At 48.8% G+C, this 22185-nt stretch overlaps 1 protein-coding gene across 1 annotated transcript in view; it reads left to right on the forward strand.

The window, feature by feature from the left end:
* Positions 1-22185, forward strand: part of PTPN23 (protein tyrosine phosphatase non-receptor type 23) — a 125116-nt gene that overhangs the window by 29778 nt on the left and 73153 nt on the right. The window contains exons 5-12 of the mRNA XM_082259230.1: positions 824-873; positions 5847-5978; positions 8564-8644; positions 12263-12394; positions 15010-15057; positions 17549-17605; positions 17752-17810; positions 20531-20610. Of these exons, the coding sequence (XP_082115356.1) occupies positions 824-873; positions 5847-5978; positions 8564-8644; positions 12263-12394; positions 15010-15057; positions 17549-17605; positions 17752-17810; positions 20531-20610 (639 nt within the window). The remainder of the gene's footprint in view (positions 1-823; positions 874-5846; positions 5979-8563; positions 8645-12262; positions 12395-15009; positions 15058-17548; positions 17606-17751; positions 17811-20530; positions 20611-22185) is intronic.

Below are 22185 nucleotides of genomic sequence, written 5' to 3' on the forward strand. Positions count from 1 at the left end.
ACACCTCCCTCCTACTGCCCTGATATTAACCTGAGGCTTACTGGCTACTACTCCCTGTTCATTGCCCCCCTGGCGAACCTTCCTTCTCCCCCCCCCCCTTTTTCCTACTCCACCTCCCCTACGTGATTTGTTCTGGCACCAACAACACACCTGTTTGAGCCTGTCAAGAACTACAGAGTGCACCCCACAGGCTCCCTGGTTTGGCCTGCTTTTCCTGGTTTTACTTATTGTATCCTCTGTTTCCCCCGTCTAGTTGCATTACCATGTGGATTATCGCACCCATTTATCCCTTCTCATGTACTACTGAGCTACTGGGCTTTGTTCACCCTTGCCTCGCCTGCTGCTTGGCTGCGCCTCCCCACCTGGGCACAGAGTGTTCCCTTTATGGGTTGGCTACGCCGGTTGCAGAGTCCTGGCCACAGCCCCCCTGGTTGCCTGTTATCCACCTACTCCTAAGTTTGACCCATGGTTATTGTAGCCGTTATTTTGTTAGCGCATCTGGCTTGTACTTATCTTGTCACTCTGTTTACCAATTGTTGTTACCTGTTTACTTTGTTCTCCAATAAAATGTTTGAACCAGAAGAAAAAAAAAAAATTACCTTCCATCAGCCAATCACAGCTCCAGTAGCTCTTCTTTTGGATCGGACTACACGGGGCAGCCTTCGGTGCATATTTAGCTGTATTTGGTGTAATTGTAGCAGCAGATTTTACTATTAAAAATGTATTTTATTTTTTATTATGGGATTACTGAGGTGTGCATCACTTTGCTGGACGTCATATTCTGCATCAGTACTAACTGCTGTTGTTTTTTTTTTTATTGCAGGGGCGTTACACTCCATGCTTGGCGCAATGGACAAGAGAGTCTCGGAGGAGGTAAGTTCCACTTCCTCTTGTAATTTGGGACTGGCATAAAAACCTCTCCCCCCTATTATGATGATTTATAGTAAGGACTTGATGGCACTAACATTAGACCTTGCGGCTACTGGGGATAGTTCCTTTTCCTGGGAGCCTGAGCACTATGACCTGAGGGGGGGGGGGGGGTCACCTCGATTAACCACCAACAGCTCCTCCATGCCACAGCTTTAACCACTTTACCACCGAAGGTTTTTGCTGTCTTACGTCCAGGCCACTTTTTGCGATTCGGCACGGTGTGACTTTAACTGACAATTGCGCGGTCGTGCGACGCTGTACCCAAAGGAAATTTGCGTCCTTTTTTTCCCACAAACAGAGCTTTCTTTTGGTGGTATTTGATCACCTGTGCGATTTTTACTTTTTGCGCTATAAACAAAAGAAGAGCAATAATTTAAAAAAAAAATAACAATATTTTTCACATTTATTTATTTTTTATATGAAATTCCCCCCAAAAAAATGTAAAAATCTAAATTTTTTATCATTTTTGGCCAATTTGTTTTCTTCTACATATTTTTGGTAAAAAAAATCGCAATAAGCGTATTTTGATTGGTTTGCGCAAAAGTTATTGCGTTTACTAACTAAGGGAAAGATTTATGTCATTTTTGGTGTTTTTTTTTTTTTTTAACGAGTAATGGCGGCGATCTGCGATTTTTTTTTTTTTTTTTTTTTTTTTTTTTTTTTTTTGCGGGACTGCGGCGGACAGATTGGACCCTTGACTGACATTTTTGACACTTTTGGGGGTACCAGTGACATTACTACATATGCACTGTTACTGTAAAAATGACACTGGCAGGGAAGGGGTTAATTTTATTGCCTGGTGCTTACTGACGTGTGGGGGGGGAGGTGACTGAGTGACACAGGGACAGATCGCAGGTTGAGCTATGCTGAACCCTGCAATCTGTCACTGCCTGTCACTGAGGAGATCCGCCCGCTTTGTTTACACAAGTGGGCGGATCTCCACACTCGATTCCCTGATGATCGGGGAAGAGCGGCGGTGACCACCGCCGCTCCTCCCCTACCGACTCCCGCTGTGACTGAAAACAGCGGGAGCGAGCCTCCGGCGGCGCGCACGAGCCTCCGGCGGCGCGCACGCGCCGCCCACAAGGGGAGGAGTCCAGCGACGTAGGTCTACGTCGCTGGATGGGAACTAACCACTTTGCTGCAGTAGCAGCAATGTGAGCAGACGTAAAGTGGTTAAAGAAGGCTTCTCTCCTATAAGTAGGGAAACAAGACTTTGGCTCTTCCCTAAAGGAGGTCATCAAGGAGAAATTAAAGTATCTTCAGAAGTATCTAAGGTCTACACCCCGGGGTCATCGCACTCATTTCATGACAAGATATAAAGCAGATTCAGCGTTCACCTCTATCCAGCGGAGTCCAGAAAATATTAACCACTTCAGCTCCAAGCCTTTGTCTGACACTTTGTTTACATGTAACTGTAACGGATCAACCGGCACCCCGACTGGGTACCTCCGTTGACGGATGCTCCTAGTGCTTTCCGAGGGCTCCAAGCACTCCACCAGACACCATAACTGCCTCAGGCCCCACGACCCGCCGCAGCTTGGTTGGGGTCTCGCCGTCTCCTACCCACCCTGGACCATCGACAAGGCTCCAGGTTCCAGTGGGTGAACCCCTCTTTTCCCAGAGAGTGAAGCAGGAACAGCAACAAGCTCTAACAAGCTTGGTGATTATTCAAGGGAGTACGAAGAGCATAGCAATCCCTTGTAGCAGATTCCCCCAATAAGAGACAAGACTCTAGATTGAGGATGAAGTTTAACTCTTTATTGAACATTCACACAGAATTTATATACAGCATGGACCTCCCCCTCCTGATTAAATTACCACACACAGGTCAGGGATTGCCTGATTACATTATCACATGCAGATGAAATTGTATACAGGAACGGAATTGACCTAAACTAATTAGCTATCTGGACCGAACAAGGGGGTCATTAACATTTAACAATGGAACAGGCAGACTTAACACGATACACATTATCTCAATACACAAACAATAGGGCAAGCCTGTCTGTGACATTGAAGGACATGGAACAGAAACCAATGTGATTGGCTCTTTCAGTGAACATGTTCAGAATCAATTTAGGAAAAGTCCTCACATATTTCTCGAGATACATGGCTGACAAATTATCACGGTCCCACTTGAAGCAATTCAAACCATGAAGTATCTGTCTTTCACTCCCAGGGACGGTGATTACCGTCACAGTAACAATCAGTATTTTTTGCTAGAAAATTACCTAAAACCCCCAAACATTTTTTTATGATGGCTCCCCCACTATCTATTACACAAAGCGACGTACAGGTACGTCGTCGTGCGTAATAGAGCCGACCTGCCGCAGTAAAACTACGGCAGCTGGTCGGCATGTGATTAATATTTACCTGTTCTGTGTAATGGTTTTGCACAGAGCAGCCCCTTACCTCTCCTTTTTGAGTCCCCTGCTGGCGCTCCTGGCTCCTTCCCCCTCGAGAAGTGGCCCCAGAGAAAGCTGCTTGCTCTGGGGGCACAACTGCATGCTCACTCCCGAGCTGCTGCTCTAGGCGTTCATAAGACACAGAGCTGTTACTACCCCCCTCTTCCCCCCCCCCCGCTCTCCCCTCATTGTCTCACTGCCTTTAATTGACAGCAATGGGAGCCAATGGGCTCCTGTTGCTGTCTCAGACAATGAGGGAGGGAGAGTCCCTATACAGCCAAGGCTGTCATGAACATCGCTGGATTGGTGGGGACTCAGGTAAGTATAAGGGGGGCAGGGGGGGGGGGACTGCACACAGAAGTGTTTTTACCTTCATGCATAGATAGAATATATGATGGTGAACTTTACAAACACTTTAAGAATTTGCACAAACAGCATGTCAGTAATTCAGAGACATTAATTCTTGTTATTTTGGAACACCTCAATGGCTTGACAGCGACCCAGATTCTTAAATCCCTCACTGAGGATCATGGAGACTTTTTTTAATCATGGAGACTTTCTGAACATTGCAAGGAGAGCAACAATTTGTTCCAACAGCACAATTCTGCAAGATTATTCTAGTAAATGGACCTAGTATTAGTTAAAGAACCTAACGTTAGCATTGCCATTGCATTATTAAACCTATACGTTTTTTTTGTTGTTTTTTAAATAAGATTGAAAACCTCCACCTGTATGCCTTGGGGACAAATTGATCTTTGGCTTTAAAGAGCCCCAGCAATGTTCTACTGTATCCCACAAAAGTAAGTACACCCCTCACATTTTTGTAAATATTTTATTCTATCTTTTCATGTGACAACACTGAAGAAATGACACTTTGCTACAATGTAAAGTAGTGAGTGTACAGCTTGTATAACAGTGTAAATTTGCTGTCCCCTCAAAATAACTCAACACACAGCCATTAATGTCTAAACCACTGGCAATAAAAGTGAGTACACCCCTAAGTGACAATGTCCAAATTGGGCCCAAAGTGTCAATATTTTGTGTGGCCGCCATTATTTTCCAGCACTGCCTTAACCCTCTTGGGCATGGAGTTCACCAGAGCTTCACAGGTTGTCACTGGAGTCCTCTTCCACTCCTCCATGATGACATCACAGAGCTGGTGGATGTTAGAGACCTTGCGCTCCTCCACCTTCCATTTGAGGATGCCCCACAGATGCTCAATAGGGTTTAGGTCTGGAGACATGCTTGGCCAGTCCATCACCTTTACCCTCAGCTTCTTTAGCAAGGCAGTGGTCATCTATGAGGTGTTTGGGGTCGTTATCATGTTGGAATACTGCCCTGTGGCCCAGTCTCTGAAGGGGGGGGTCATGCTCTGCTTCAGTATGTCACAGTACATGTTGGCATTCATGGTTCCCTCAATGAACTGTAGCTCCCCAGTGCCGGCAGCACTCATGCAGCCCCAGACCATGACACCCCCACCACCATGCTTGACTGTAGGAAGACACACTTGTCTTTGTACTCCTCACCTGGTTGCCGCCACACGTGCTTGACACCATCTGAACCAAATAAGTTTATCTTGGTCTCATCAGACCACAGGAGATGGTTCCAGTAATCCATGTCCTTAGTCTGCTTGTCTTCAGCAAACTGTTTGCGGGCTTTCTTGTGCATCATCTTTAAAAGAGGCTTCCTTCTGGGATTACAGCCATGCAGACCAATTTGATGCAGTGTGCGGCGTATGGTCTGAGCACTGACAGGCTGACCCCTCCCCCATCCCTTTAACCTCTGCAGCAATGCTGGCAGCACTCATACGTTTATTTCCCAAAGACAACCTTTGGATATGACGCTGAGCACATGCACTCAACTTTTTTTGTTGACCATGGCGAGGCCTGTTCTGAGTGGAACCTGTCCTGGTAAACTGCTGTAAGGTCTTGGCCACCGTGCTGCAGCTCAGTTTCAGGGTCTTGGCAATCTTCTTATAGCCTAGGCCATCTTTATGTAGAGCAACAATTCTTTTTTTCATGTCCTCAGAGAGTTCTTTGCCATGAGATGCCATGTTGAACTTCCAGTGACCAGTATGAGAGAGTGAGAGCGATAACCCCAAATTTAACACACCTGCTTCCCATTCACACCTGAGACCTTGTAACACTAACGAGTCACATGACACCGGGGAGGGAAAATGGCTAATTGGGCCCAATTTGGACATTGTCACTTAGGGGTGTACTCACTTTTGTTGCCAGCGGTTTAGACATTAATGGCTGTGTGTTGAGTTATTTTGAGGGGACAGTAAATTTACACTGTTATACAAGCTGTACACTCACTACTTTACATTGTAGCAAAGTGTCATTTCTTCAGTGTTGTTACATGAAAAGATAGAATAAAATATTTACAAAAATGTGAGGGGTGTACTTACTTTTGTGAGATACTGTATATCTGGCAGATCTCCTCAGGACACATCTGCTGCATTGGTGACCCCGTGTTCTCATCAAGTCTCTGTCATTTCTCTTTCAGGGGATGAAGATTTCCTGCACTCACTTCCAGTGTGCTGCCGGAGCGTTCGCCTACCTGAGGGACCACTTCTCCCATTCATACAGCGTGGATATGAGCCATCAGATCCTGAACCTCAATATAAACCTCATGCTGGTAAGTGGAACCTTCTCTTTGTAAATCTTCCTGGAGAGGCTCATCATAGAGCAATTACAACAGCCAATCAGAATACAGCATTTACTGAACATCGTTTTGAAATCTGGCCTCTGATTGGTGTTGTGCCCAATTCCAGTTATTGCAATTCATCCTGCTGTACTAAATGATCCCTTCTTGTTTCTCGGCGACTGACAGCGATAAATCTTTTAACATATATTGGGCTGCAATAGTAACAATAAGTATCCATATTTAATGCCAGAATTTTACCACTTAACGACTGCCCACCACAAGTTTACTGCAGCAGGTAGGTCTACGTCGCTCGCTCTCAGGAGGCTAGAGGGCGAGTGCACGCCGCCGCCAGCGCGCTCCTGCCCCCGCTCGTCATCGGGGAAGCCGGTGCGTGTGTCAGGTGGCTCCGATTGCCGCCTGTTACCCGCGATCGCTCCCTGCTGAGCGAGAAGAACGGTCAGCTGTTGCAAACGCAGCCAACCGACCTTCTCCCTGCAATGATCACAGAGCGCCTGTGATCCTTCTATATATCACAGGTCTCTATGATCATTTCACAAGCCACGCCCCCATACAGTTAGACTCACTCCCCTAGGCTCATTTTAACCCCTTGATCACCCACAGTGTTAACCCCTTCTATGCCAGTGTCATTATTACATTGACAGAGCATATTTTTAGCACTGATTACTGTAGTAATGTCACTGGTCCTCCCAAAAGTGTCAAAAATGTCAGTTAGGGGTCTGATTTGTCGCAGTCCCGCAAAAAAAACGCAGATCGCCGCCATTAATATAAAAAAAAATTCCACCAAAAGAAAGTTCTATTTGTTGGTAAAAAAGGACATCAATTTTATTTGGGTACAGCGTTGCACGACTGCGCAATTGTCAAAGTAACGCAGTGCCGAATCACAAAAAATGGCCTGGTCATTAAGGGGGAAATCCTTTCAGTCCAGAAGTGGTTAAGTAGCACTAGTAACAAAAGTGTCCATATTTAATCGATTGTCACCAGAATTAAATCCACAAGTGATAAAAAAAAGTCCTCAATAGGAAAATCACCGCTATCCGTCACCTTAACCACTTCAGCTCCAGAAGGTTTTACCCCTTTAATGACCAGGTAATTTTTTTGCAATTTGGCACTGCGTTACTTTAACAATTGCGCGGTCGTGCGACGCTGTACCCAAATAAAATTGATGTCCTTTTTCCCCACAAATAGAGCTTTCTTTTGGTGGTATTTGATCATCTCTGCGATTTAGTTTTTGCACTATAAACAAAAAAAAAAAAATAAAAAGAGCGACGATTCTGAAAAAAACAAACAATATTTTCTACTTTCTGCTATAAAACATTCCCAATAAAAAAATTTAAAAAATCTAATTTTGTTTATCCGTTTTGGCCAATTTGTATTCTGCTAAATATTTTTGGTAAAATCCCAAATAGCGTATGATAATTGGTTTGCGCAAAAGTTATAGCGTTTTACAAACTATGGGATAGATTTTTGGACTTTTTATTTTTTTATTAGTAATGGCGGCGATCAGCAATTTTTATCAGGACTGCGACATTGGGGCGGACAGATCTGACACTAAGTGACACTTTTTGGGGACCAGTGATCAGTGCTAAATAATATGCACTGTTCCTGTATAAATGACACTGGCAGGGAAGGGGTTAAACCTAGGGGTAATCAAGGGGTTAAATGTGTTCCCTAGATGTGCTTTCTAACTGTGTGGAGGATGATTGAACAGAGACACAGAGAGATCGGTCAGCTTAGCTGAATCACACGATCTTTCCCTGCCTCTCTGACAGGAGAACCGTCTTGCATTGTTTACATTGAAGACGGCTCTCCTGTCAGTATTGCCAAAGATTGCAGGAGGCCGGTGGAGATCGAGCCCGCTCCTTCCGCTGTGTTTAATCACAGAGGGAGTGCGGCTCCGGCGGCGTGCACGCCCCGCTGAGATCGTGTGCACGCCCCGCTGAGATCGTGTACACATAATCACGTGGATCTATGTGATTATGTGCAGCCGAGCCACCCTGCCGCAGTAAATCTGCATGGGGTGGTCGGCAAGTGGTTAAAAAGTGAACTAAAGTAACACCGCCACCACCAAAGGCAAAAATGCTCGCTTGCCAGTCCCTCACCCCTAGCTCGTTCTGCCAGTCCCTCATCCCTAGCTCGTTCTGCCAGTCCCTCGGCCCCTAGCTCGTTCTGCCAGTCCCTCACCCTGAGCGCAGGGAGGAGAATGGTATTAACTCTGCAGTATCTGCTCGTGTAGTGTAATCGCTGCACAGGCAGAGAGAGGGAGAAATTGGCTGACTGCTCACATCCCGCATGGGAATCTGTGGCTGTTTTCTATATGGAAAAACTGCCACATTCCCTCTGTTATTTAGGTTCAGACCTGCAGCAGTTTTCATTTCACTCTAAAAAAGAAACTGGTGCAGATCGATTTTTAACAGGTCCATCTGCTCTGATAATGTGGCGCACGCCACTCCTGACCGTTATAATAGGGCAGGGAGCAGTGTTCATTCCTTGGTATGTGCGGATTCCTATAAATGAATGACTCTCATCCTTCTATATCTGCTGTGTTCTCCCCGCAGGGTCAGGCTCAGGAGTGTCTGCTGGAGAAGTCCATGTTGGATAACCGGAAGAGTTTCCTGGTGGCGAGGATCAGCGCACAGGTGAGTTCAGGTATACCGCGTCCGCTGACCACCCACGGATCTGATTCGCTGAGACGTTAAACTCTTTTCTTGCAGAAATGTAGAGAGAATGCACAGATTCTTCAAAGCATCCTTAACCACTTTACCACCGGAGGATTTTCCTGCTTAACGTCCAGGACACTTTTTGCGATTCAGCACTGCGCGACTTTAACTGACAATTGCGCAGTCATGCAACGCCGTACCCAAACTAAATTTACGCCTTTTTTTTCCCACAAGCAGAGCTTTCTTTTGGTGGTATTCGATCCCCTCTGCGCTTTTCATTTTTTGCGATATTAATAAAAAAATAGCAAAAAAATTGACATTTTCTACTTTGACAGTTAAAAAATATCCAATATATTCCATTTTTGTCATATATTTAGGCCAAAATGTATTTAGCTACATGTCTTTGACAAAAAATTTCTCAATGAGCGTATTTTTAACCGCTTTAAGACTGGAAGATTTTACCCCCTTCCTGACCAGGCCCTATTTTGCGATTCTGCACTGTGTTACTTTAACGGACAATTGCGCGGCCATGCGACGCTGTACCCAAATTAAATTTATGTCCTTTTTTTTTTCCCCACAAACAGAGCTTTCTTTTGGTGGTATTCGATCACCTGTGCGATTTTTATTTTTGAAAAAAAAGAGCAACAATTTTGAAAAAAAAAACAATATTTTTCACATTCTGATATATAACATTCCCCAAAAAAATATAAAAATCAAAAATTTTTAACATTTTTGGCCAATTTGTTCTCTGCTACATATTTTTGGTAAAAAAAAAATAACAATAAGAGTATTTTGATTGGTTTGCTCAAAAGTTATCGCGTTTACTAACTACGGGAAAGATTTGTCATTTTTATTGTTTATTTTTTTACCAGTAATGGCGGCGATCTGCGATTTTTTTTTTTTTTTTTTTTTTTTTTTTTTCGGGACTGCGACATTGCGGTGGACAGATCGGACCCCTGACGTTTTTGACACTTTTGGGGGTACCAGTGACATTACTACAGTAATCAGTGCTATACATATGCACTGTCACTGTAATAATGACACTGGCAGGGAAGGGGTTAACTTTATTGGTGATCAATGGGTTAAATGTATGCCTCATGCTTACTGACGTGTGTGGGGGGAGGGGATTGTGTGACACAGGGACAGATCGCAGGTTGAGCTATGCTGAATCCTGTGATCTGACCCTGCCTGTCACTTAGGAGATCCGCCTTCTTTGTTTACACAAGTGGGTGGATTTCCTCACTCGATCCCCGACGATCGGGGAAGAGCAGCGGTGATCACCGCATCTCCTCCCCTGGCCCGACTCCCGCTGTGTCTGAATACAGCGGGAGCGAGCCTCCGGCGGCGCGCGAGTGTCACCAAGAGAGGAAAGAGTCTGGTGATGTAGGTCTAAGTCGCCAGGCGGTAACGAGCCACTTTGCCGTAGTAGCAGCTCAGTGACCAGTGGGCAAGTGGTTAAAAATAGGCAAAATTCACACTCTCCACCCAGACCCGGTTGAACAAATAGCTGAACTTTATTAACCACTTCTGGACCAGAAAGATATACCCCCCTTAATGACCAGGCCATTTTTTGCGATTCAACACTATGTTACTGTAATGGACAATTGTGCGGTCGTGCGACGTTGTACCCAAATAAAATTGATGTCCTTATTTTCCCACAAATAGAGCTTTCTTTTGGTGGTATTTGATCATCTGTGCGATTTTTTTTTTTTTTTTTCTTTGCGCTATAAACAAACAAAAAAAGAGTGACAATTCTGAAAAAAACAAACAATATTTTTCACTTTCTGCTATATAACCTTCCAAAAAAAAAAATTGAAAATCATTTTTTTTTTTTTTTTTCATCCTTTTGGCCAATTTGTATTCCGCTTTTGGTAATAAAAAAAATCCCAATAAGCGTATTTTGATTGGTTTGCGCAAACGTTATCGCATCTACTAACCAGGGGAACGATTTTGTCATTTTTATTATTTTTTTACTAGTAATGGCAGGGATCTGCGATTTTTTTTTTTTTTTTTTTTTTTGCGGGACTGCGACAATGCGGCGGACAGATCGGACCATTGCATATTTATAGCACTGATTACTGTAGTAATGTCACTGGTCTCCCCAAAAGTGTCAAAAATGTCAGTTAGGGGTCCGATCTGTCCGCCGCAATGTCGCAGTCCCGCTAAAAATCTCAGATCGCTGCCATTACTAGTAAAAAAAAAAATGACAAATCTTTCCTGTAGTTTGTAGACGCGATTAACTTTTGTGCAAACCAATCAAAATATGCTTAATGCAATTTTTTTTTTTTTTTTTTTTACCAAAAATATGTAGCAGAAAACAAATTGGCCTAAAATGTTAAATGTGAAAATTTTGTGTTTTTTTTTTTAAAAAAAAAAAGGACATCAATTTTATTTGGGTACAGCATCGCACCACCACGCAATTTTCCGTTAAAGTAACGCAGTGCCGTATCGCAAAATAGGGTCTGGTCATTAGGGGGGGAAATCCTTCCGGTCTTAAAGTGGTTAATGGGCCTCTCACTTTTCCGGCCAGTGATCCTTCCCGTATTCTATATCCCCTTCTCTACATTCTATACTGAAGTTGTGTCTGTCGCCCCCTTACCTCACTATGTCATTCTCCGGCATGCTTGCTGTAGTTGTTGAACATTTTTTTGTGCCTATTGGATATGAATGGAGTAGGTAATGGGGTGGACTCTCGGTCACTCTGTGGACTCTCGGTCACTCTCAGTGGGGTAGGTAATGGGGTGGACTCTCGGTCACTCTGTGGACTCTCGGTCACTCTCAGTGGGGTAGGTAATGGGGTGGACTCTCGGTCACTCTCAGTGTGGTAGGTAATGGGGTGGACTCTCGGTCACTCTGTGGACTCTCGGTCACTCTCAGTGGGGTAGGTAATGGGGTGGACTCTCGGTCACTCTCAGTGGGGTAGGTAATGGGGTAAACTCTCGGTCACTCTGTGGACTCTCGGTCACTCTCAGTGGGGTAGGTAATGGGGTGGACTCTCGGTCACTCTCAGTGGGGTAGGTAATGGGGTGGACTCTCGGTCACTCTGTGGACTCTCGGTCACTCTCAGTGGGGTAGGTAATGGGGTGGACTCTCGGTCACTCTCAGTGGGGTAGGTAATGGGGTAAACTCTCGGTCACTCTGTGGACTCTCGGTCACTCTCAGTGTGGTAGGTAATGGGGTGGACTCTCGGTCACTCTGTGGACTCTCGGTCACTCTCAGTGGGGTAGGTAATGGGGTGGACTCTCGGTCACTCTCAGTGTGGTAGGTAATGGGGTGGACTCTCGGTCACTCTGTGGACTCTCGGTCACTCTCAGTGGGGTAGGTAATGGGGTGGACTCTCGGTCACTCTCAGTGTGGTAGGTAATGGGGTGGACTCTCGGTCACTCTGTGGACTCTCGGTCACTCTCAGTGGGGTAGGTAATGGGGTGGACTCTCGGTCACTCTCAGTGTGGTAGGTAATGGGGTGGACTCTCGGTCACTCTGTGGACTCTCGGTCACTCTCAGTGGGGTAGGTAATGGGGTGGACTCTCGGTCACTCTCAGTGTGGTAGGTAATGGGGTGGACTCTCGGTCACTCTCAGTGTATGTCTCTGGACAGGTGGTAGACTACTACAAGGAGGCCTGCCGGGCTCTGGAGAACTCAGAAACCGCCTCTCTCCTGGGGAAGATCCAGAAGGATTGGAAGAAGTTGGTGCAGATGAAGATTTATTACTTTGCTTCCATCGCTCATGTGAGTCAATTCTCTGCAACTTTATCAGGATGAGTCGGTAAACTGTGCAGAAACTGGGGGTGGTATTGTAGTCTCAGGAAATGTGCAGAAACTGGCAGTCGTATTGTAGTCTCAGAAAATGGGCAGAAACTGACTGAAAGCTGGAGGACATGTCTGCAGGAGCCCACGTTGCACCCATCATCTACTGATCTGGGGTGCAATGTTTTGCAGGCTCCTGCAGGAAAAAAAATAATGCAAATAAAATATACACGAAAATATGTGCATTTATTATTTTTTCTGCAAAGATGAACTTATCATTTAAAGAGGAACTGCAGTCTGCTCACATAATCTGTAATAAAAACATATTTGCCACTCTGAAGCTTCCCTCCAACCACTTTGCATATTATTTTATATATACTGTAATTCTGTACATGTCAAAATATGCTGCAGAAATCTCCCTCCACTAAGACTGGCTGCAGCCATTTTAACTGTGGGCAGCTGAAGCTGGTGCCTGTTCACTTCCTGGATACGCACGCACTCATACACACACACTCACACCACTGCTTGCCTGTGCATTTCTCCTCTCTTGATGAATACTCATGGATCTCTGCAGTCTCCTGTAATCTCCGCCCTCATCCAGCCCTCTGCAACTCTTATTCGCTCACCAAAGAGTTGAGGGCTAAGATGAAAAGGGCCGGAGAGAGGGTGAAGCCCTGTCATGTACCCTGTATATAGGAAAGGGAGCCAAGAAATAACCAGCGTATTTGACCAAGGCCCATGGGAATGAATATAAGGCCCTGATCCAAGTTAAAAGGGCCTCTGCAAAAGGGATGGAGGGTCACCTCTCAATCGTCTCTTCTCATCATTGGGGTCAGTGGGAGGAATAGTGCCCCATCATTGGGGTCAGTGGGAGGAATAGTCCCCATCATTGGTATCAGTGGAAGGAGCAGTGCCCCATCATTGGTATCAGTGGGAGGAGCAGTGCCCCATCATTGGTATCAGTGGGAGGAGCAGTGCCCCATCATTGGTGTCAGTGGGAGGAGCAGTGCCCCATCATTGGTGTCAGTGGGAGGAGCAGTGCCCCATCATTGGTGTCAGTGGGAGGAGCAGTGCCCCATCATTGGTGTCAGTGGGAGGAGCAGTGCCCCATCATTGGTGTCAATGGGAGGAATAGTGTCCCATCATTGGGAGGAATAGTGCCCCATCATTGGTATCAGTGGGAGGAATAGTGTCCCATCATTGGTGTCAGTGAGAGGAATAGTGTCCCATCATTGGTATCAGTGGGAGGAATAGTGTCCCATCATTGGTGTCAGTGGGAGGAATAGTGACCCATCATTGGTGTCAGTGGGAGGAATAGTGTCCCATCATTGGTGTCAGTGGGAGGAATAGTGTCCCATCATTGGTGTCAGTGGGGGAATAGTGTCCCATCATTGGTGTCAGTGGGAGGAATAGTGCCCCATCATTGGTGTCAGTGAGAGGAATAGTGTCCCATCATTGGTGTCAGTGGGAGGAATAGTGTCCCATCATTGGTGTCAGTGGGGGAATAGTGTCCCATCATTGGTGTCAGTGGGAGGAATAGTGTCCCATCATTGGTGTCAGTGGGAGGAATAGTGTCCCATCATTGGTGTCAGTGGGGGAATAGTCTCCCATCATTGGTGTCAGTTGGAGGAATAGTGCACCATCATTGGTGTCAGTTGGAGGAATAGTGCTCCATCATTGCTGTCAGTGGGGGGAATAGTGCCCCATCATTGGTGTCAGTGGGAGGAATAGTGCCCCATCATTGGTATCAGTGGGCGGAATAGTGCCCCATCATTGGTATCAGTGGGAGGAGCAGTGCCCCATCATTGGTGTCAGTGGGAGGAGCAGTGCCCCATCATTGGTGTCAGTGGGAGGAGCAGTGCCCCATCATTGGTGTCAATGGGAGGAATAGTGTCCCATCATTGGGAGGAATAGTGCCCCATCATTGGTATCAGTGGGAGGAATAGTGCCCCATCATTGGTGTCAGTGAGAGGAATAGTGTCCCATCATTGGTATCAGTGGGAGGAATAGTGTCCCATCATTGGTGTCAGTGGGAGGAATAGTGACCCATCATTGGTGTCAGTGGGAGGAATAGTGTCCCATCATTGGTGTCAGTGGGAGGAATAGTGTCCCATCATTGGTGTCAGTGGGGGAATAGCGTCCCATCATTGGTGTCAGTTGGAGGAATAGTGCCCCATCATTGCTGTCAGTTGGAGGAATAGTGTCCCATCATTGGTGTCAGTTGGAGGAATAGTGCTCCATCATTGCTGTCAGTGGGGGGAATAGTGCCCCATCATTGGTATCAGTAGGAAGGAATAGTGCCCCATCATTGGTGTCAGTAGGATGATTAGTGCCCCATCATTGGTATCAGTAGGAAGGAATAGTGCCCCATCATTGGTATCAGTGGGAGGAATAGTGAGTAAAGGGCCGCATTTTGGAGACCACTGCTTTAGACTCCTCTACATGTTGAATGTTTTTGAAGCATCTATTCAGAATAACATTGATCTAAATATTTCCTCGGGAGGGAGAGGGAAATCCTTGAACCTTTCAGGTCTTTCCGTAGAATTTCTTCTGAATGATTCCAGTAATTCTCTTCTGGTTTTCCAATCTCTTCACAGCTGCACATGGGGAAGCAGGCAGAGGAGCAGCAGAAGTTTGGAGAACAGGTAAGTACACACGTTCCTCCGCTCAGTCATCCTCTCAATCAAAACAAACACCCGGTTTAGACTGCCTACATTGGGCCCTCATTAGAAATTGTGGGGCCCTATACTGCCTGCCTGACAGGGCCCCCTCCTGGGTAGGGAGAGCCAACCAGGTTTGGCCTGAACTTTGGCTATTTGGGCATTCGGTAGAACACCTGAATTAGTGCCGGCACTGCCCCCTGTTTTCCATCATATACTCACCGGCCACTTTATTAAGTACGCCTGTTCAATTGCTTGGTAACACAAATTGCTAATCAGCCAATCACATGGCAGCAACTCAAAGCATTTAGGCATCTAGACATGGTGAAGATGACTTGCTGAACTTCAAACCGAGCATCAGAATGGGGAAGAAAGGGGATTGAAGTGACTTTGAACGTGGCATGGTTGTTGGTGGCAGACGGGCTGTTCTGAGTATTTCTGGGATTCTCACACACAACCGTCTCTCGGGTTTACAGAGAATGGTGGGGAAAAGAGAAAATATCCAGTGAGCGGAAGTTGTGTGGAGGAAAATGCCTTGTTGAGGTCAGAGGAGAATGGGCAGACTGGTTCCAAATGATAGAAAGGCAACAGTAACTCAAATAACCACTCGTTACATCCAAGGTATGGAGAATACCATCTCTGAACACACAACACATCTAACCTTGAAGCAGATGGGCTACAACAGCAGAAGATCACACCGGGTGCCACTCCTGTCAGCCAAGAACATGAAACTGAGGCTACAATTGGCACAGATCACCAACATTGGACAATAGAAGATTGGAAAAACGTTGCCTGGTCTGATGAGTCTGGATTTCAGCTGCGACATTCAGATGGTGGGGTCAGAATTTGACGCATTGATCCATCCTGCCTTCTCTCACCGGTTCAGGCTGGTGGTGGTGTAATGGTGTGGGGGAGGGGGGGAGGGGTGTAATGGTTCAGGCTGGTGGTGTAATGGTGTGGGGGAGGAGGGGGGGGGGGTAATGGTTCAGGCTGGTGGTGGTGGTGTAATGTTGTGGGGGAAGAGGGGGGGTAATGGTTCAGACTGGTGGTGGTGGTGTAATGGTGTGGAAGGGGGGGGGGGGGGTATTGGTTCGGGCTGGTGGGAGCGGTTTAATGGAGTGGAGAAGGGGGGGGTAATGGTTCAGGCTGGTGGTGGTGTAATGGTGTGGAGGAGGGGGGGTGTAACTGTAATGGCTCAGGCTGGTGGTGTAATGGTGTGGAGGAGGGGAGGGGTAACACTTCAGGCTGGTGGTGGTGGTGTAATGGTGTGGGGGAAGAGGGGGGGGGTAACGGTTCAGGCTGGTGGGGGTGGTGTAATGATTTGGAGGAGGGTGGTGTAATGGCTCAGGCTGGTGGTGGTGGTGAAATGGTATGGGGGGGTAATGGTTCAGGGTGGTGGTGGTGTAATGGTGTGGGGGAGGGGGGTAATGGTTCAGGGTGGTGGTGTAATGGTGTGGGGGAAGGAGGGGGAGGGGGGTAATGGTTCAGGGTGGTGGTGGTGGTGTAATGGTGTGGGGAAGGAGGGGGGGGGGGGTAATGGTTCAGGCTGGTGGTGGTGGTGGTGGTGTAATGGTGTGGAGGGGGAGGGGGGTAATGGTTCAGGCTGGTGGTGTAATGGTGTGGGGGAGGAGGGGGGTAATGGTGTGAAAGAGGGGGGGGGTAATGGTTCTGGGTGGTGTAATGGTGTGGGGGAAGGAGGAGGGGGGTAATGGTTCAGGCTGGTGGTGGTGGTGTAATGGTGTGGAGGGGGAGGGGGGTAATGGTTCAGGCTGGTGGTGTAATGGTGTGGGGGAGGAGGGGGGTAATGGTGTGAAAGAGGGGGGGGTAATGGTTCGGAGTGGTGTAATGGTGTGGGGGAAGGAGGAGGGGGGTAATGGTTCAGGCTGGTGGTGGTGGTGTAATGGTGTGGGGGAGGAGGGGCGTAATGGTTCAGGCTGGTGGTGGTGGTGTAATGGTGTGGGGGGTCTTGGCACACTTTGGGCCCCTTAATACCAGTTGAGCATGGTTTAAACACTATGTCCACCCCTTTTATGACTCCAGTGTCCCCATCTTCTGATGGCTCCTCCCAGCAGGATAATGCACCATGTCACAAAGCTCCAATCATCTCACCACGACAATAAGGTCACTGTTCTCCAATAACCTCCACACTCACCAGATCGGGTCCCTGTCCTCCATTGGCCTCCACACTCACCACATCTCATCCAATAGAGCACCTTTGGCTTGGAGATTGGCATCATGGATGTGCAGCCGACAAATCTGCAGGAACTGTGTGATGCCATCATGTCACTATGGAGGAAAATCTCTGAGGAATGTTTCCCGAACCTTGTTGTATCTATGCCACCAAGAATGAAGGCAAAAGGGGGTCCAACCCGCTACTAGCAATAAAGTGGCCAGTGAGTGTATTGTGTCCGAGGACCCCTTCCCCGCTGATGTGAACACTCTTCTGTGTTTGATGATTTCCTCTTCCCATCCGCAGGTCGCCTATCTGCAGAGCGCGTTGGACAAACTCAATGAAGCTGTAAAACTGTCCAAGGTAAGAGTTTCTCCGTCCCGCACCATCATCACATTTCAGCTCTCTGTGTTCTGATATCACCAGGACGGTGCACACGTTGTCTGTGAATCTCATGCCGTCTACTGATATGTCTGCACCCCACTTACCACCATCCCCCTCTTCTACAGGGACAACCGACCACCGTCCAGGAAGCCCTTCGCTTCACCATGGATGTGATTGGAGGAAAGTAAGTTCAAAGACCAAACCGGTTTCTTCTGTAACATTTCACACCCCCTTAAGAACACTAAGGAATTATGGGAGCTAAACTGATTAATTCAGTGGTCAGGCATGTATAGAGGCTGAAGTAGGTGTAAGCAGTCCTTTAGATCAGGGGTCCCTCGTCCCCGGGCCGGCCTGTTGATGACCGGGCCACACAGCAGCTGAGCGATGACCGTGGTCCGGCCTGTTGATGACCGGGCCACACAGCAGCTGAGCGATGACCGTGGTCCGGCCTGTTGATGACCGGGCCGAACAGCAGATGAGCGATGACCATGGTCCGGCCTGTTGATGACCGGGCCACACAGCTGACGAACAATGACCGTGGTCCGGCCTGTTGATGATTGGGCCGCACAGCTGACGAACGATGACCGTGGTCCGGCCTGTTGATGATCGGGCCACACAGCAGATGAGCGATGACCGTGGTCTGGCCTGTTGATGATTGGGCCGAACAGCAGCTGAGCGATGACCGTGGTCCGGCCTGTTGATGACCGGGCCACACAGCAGCTGAGCGATGACCGTGGTCCGGCCTGTTGATGATCGGACCACACAGCAGATGAGCGATGACCATGGTCCGGCCTGTTGATGACCGTGGTCCGGCCTGTTGATGACCGGGCCACACAGCAGTTGGGCGATGACCGTGGTCCGGCCTGTTGATGACCAGGCCGCACAGCAGATGAGCGATGACAGTGGTCTGGCCTGTTGATGATTGGGCCGCACAGCTGACGAGCGATGACCGTGGTCCGGCCTGTTGATGATCGGACCACACAGCAGATGAGCGATGACCGTGGTCCGGCCTGTTGATGACCGGGCCGCACAGCCAACGAGCGATGACCGTGGTCTGGCCTGTTAATGACCGGGCCACACAGCAGTTGGGCGATGACCGTGGTCTGGCCTGTTGATGATTGGGCCGCACAGCTGACGAACGATGACCGTGGTCCGGCCTGTTGATGATCGGGCCACACAGCAGATGAGCAATGACCGTGGTCCGGCCTGTTGATGATTGGGCCGAACAGCAGCTGAGCGATGACCATGGTCCGGCCTGTTGATGACCGGCCGAACAGCAGCTGAGCGATGACCGTGGTCCGGCCTGTTGATGATCGGACCACACAGCAGATGAGCGATGACCATGGTCCGGCCTGTTGATGACCGGGCCGCACAGCCCACGAGTGATGACCGTGGTCCGGCCTGTTGATGATCGGGCCACACAGCAGATGAGCTATGACCGTGGTCCGGCCTGTTGATGACCGGGCCGCACAGCCCACGAGTGATGACCGTGGTCCGGCCTGTTGATGACCGGGCCACACAGCAGATGAGCGATGACCGTGGTCCGGCCTGTTGATGACCGGGCCGCACAGCCAACGAGCGATGACCGTGGTCTGGCCTGTTAATGACCGGGCCACACAGCAGTTGGGCGATGACCGTGGTCTGGCCTGTTGATGATTGGGCCGCACAGCTGACGAGCGATGACCGTGGTCCGGCCTGTTGATGACTGGGCCGCACAGCTGACGAGCGATGACCGTGGTCCGGCCTGTTGATGACTGGGCCGCACAGCTGACGAGCGATGACCGTGGTCCGGCCTGTTGATGAGCAGGCCGCACAGCCGACGAGCGATGACCGTGGTCCGGCCTGTTGATGAGCAGGCCGCACAGCCGACGAGCGATGACCGTGGTCCGCACATGACTATCACCAACTGCTGTGCAACCATGCCTGTCTTCCCTTTCCCAGCTTCTCTGCCCACCCTGCCGACAATGTCATCCAATCAGGGGGGCAGGAGGTGCTGTAGATCAGAATGGAGAGCTCCTCCCATCGGCAGGTGGGTGCAGAGGCCGAGAGAGGACACACGGACTAATCACAGCCTCTGCCCTGCTAAAGGTAGGAGTCCTGTGCAGGGGAGGCAGACAATTGAATGGGGAAGTATCATGTTAGAGAGGAGGGGGAGGGGGGGTGGGCAGACTGCAGGGGCACTATAATGGAGGAGGCTGTGGTTGATAGGGGCACTGTAATCATCACAGTGCAGTCCCCTTTACATCACAGTCCTCTTTACAGTGCAGTGCCCCCTTTACATTACAATGCCCCCTTTATAGCGCAGTCCCTCTTACATTAAAGTGATTTTAAAGTTTAATTTTTTTTTTTTTAAATACCAAACCTGTTACACTTCCCTCCTCTGTGCAGTTGGTTTTGCACAGAGCAGCCTGGATCCTCCCCTTCTCAGGTCCATTTTCCCTGCTCTTGGCCTCGCCCTGCTGTTGAGTGCCCCCACAGTAAGCAGCTTGTTATGGAGGCATCCAAGCTGAGTCACAGCTCCTGGCCCCCGCCCCGCCCCACCTTCTTTCTCTCCTTAATGGAGGACTGACCTTGATTGACCGCAGCGGGAGCCAATGGTGCAGCGCTGCTGTGTCAGCCAATGAGGAGGGCAGCCGAGACACTGCTGCAACATCGCTCGAGCTCTTTACTGGCCGCCAATGTAGGGGAGCTCCTCACTGGCTGCCATTGTAAGGAAAACTCCTCACTGGCCACCAAAGGTTGAGGAAGGCTGGTCTTTGAGGATGAAAGTAGAGTCAGTCTTGTATTCTTGAGGTAAAGTCTATCCAGTAGAACGTTAGTGAGATCTTCTTTTAGCAAACTACCAATCTCCTGTTTTATCTGCCAGTACTGAGTAATCCTCATGTGATCTCTTCCTCATCACAGGTTCAACTCTTCCAAGAAAGACAATGATTTCATCTACCATGAGTCTGTCCCTGCCCTGGATACCCTGCAGGCCGTAAAAGGTGCAGTGATTGGAGATGTCTTATTGATCTGATTAGTAAGGAGAAGGATTAATAGTCCGTTCCACCCCAGACTAATAATTTATTTAAAGATGGGGACTGGTAGAGTGAGCCCACCCACCTCTGTGTGTTTTAGGCCCTCCTGTTACAATCTCCATAGGACATGCATAACAAATTCAGCAGGGATGGTGGGAAACCCTTATAATGGGCACAGCAAGTGTACAGATCCGGGAACCAAGCAAAAGGATGGTGGGAACCCCTCATATTGGGCACAGCAGGTGTACAGGCCTGGGAACTCAGCACAGTGATGGTGGGAATTCCTCATAATGGGCACAGCGGGTGTACAGACCCGGGAACTCAGCACAGGGATGGAGGGAACCCCTCATAATGGGCACAGCAGGTATACAGACCCAGGAACTCGGCACAGGGATGGAGGAAACCCCTCATATTGCGCACGGTGGGTGTACAGACCCGGAAACTCAGCACAGGGATGGTAAGAACCCCTCATAATGGGCACAGCCGGTGTACAGACCCGGGAACTCAGCGCAGGGATGGTGGGAACCCCTCATAATGGGCACAGCAGGTGTACAGACTCGGGAACTCAGCACAGGGATGGTGGGAACCCCTCATAATGGGCACAGCAGGTGTACAGACCCGGGAACTCAGCACAGGGATGGTGGGAACCCCTCATAATGGGCACAGCAGGTGTACAGACCCGGGAACTCAGCCCAGGATAGGTGGGAACCTCTCATAATGGGCACAGCAGGTGTACCAACCCAGGAACAAATGGATCTCACCAGTAATTTCCCGGAGAATCATAATGTGCACAGCAGGTGTACAGACCCGGGAACTTAGAACATGGATGGTGGGAACCCCTCGTATTGGGCACAGCGGGTGTACAGACCTGGGAACCCAGCACAGGGATGGTGGGAACCCCTCGTATTGGGCATAGCAGGTGTACAGACCCGGGAACAAATGGATCTCTAGTAGTTTCCCAGAGAATCAAAAGAATATTTCTATCATCCACCAAACACTGACATTTCAATGTAGATTGACCTTTTTTTAACCCCTTCCGTACCGCGTCATGTCAAATGACGTCGGCACAAATCCTTTCTCGATCCGGGCGGACGTCATATGACGGCGCCCGGATCTCCCCGCTACTGCGCGCCCCCGGGGGCGCGCAGCGCGGCGATCGGGGGTGAGGCTCGTCCCTCGGACTGAGCCCAACCCCGATCAAGGTAAACAGCTAATGAAATTGGCTGTTTACCACGTGATCGGCTGTGTCAATCACAGCCGATCACATGAGCGGCTCCAGCGCGAGCCGCTCGTTCCTTCCTTAATGCGCGCCCCCGGGGGCGCGCAGCGCGGCGATCGGGGACGAGGCTCGTCCCTCGGACAGAGTCGATCCCCGATCTAGGTAAAGAGCCAATGAAATTGGCTCTTTACCACGTGACCGGCTGTGTCCAATCACAGCCGGTCACAAATGTCATCAGAGAACACGGTAACTAGCTGTCACCGTGTTCTCCTCCTCACACACTGATCCTGTGTGAGGAGGAGATTGTGGTAACAGCTAGTTAC

The sequence above is a fragment of the Pelophylax lessonae genome (assembly GCF_965119305.1).
Source record: "Pelophylax lessonae genome assembly, chromosome: 5".
In the NCBI taxonomy this organism is placed as follows: domain Eukaryota; kingdom Metazoa; phylum Chordata; class Amphibia; order Anura; family Ranidae; genus Pelophylax; species Pelophylax lessonae.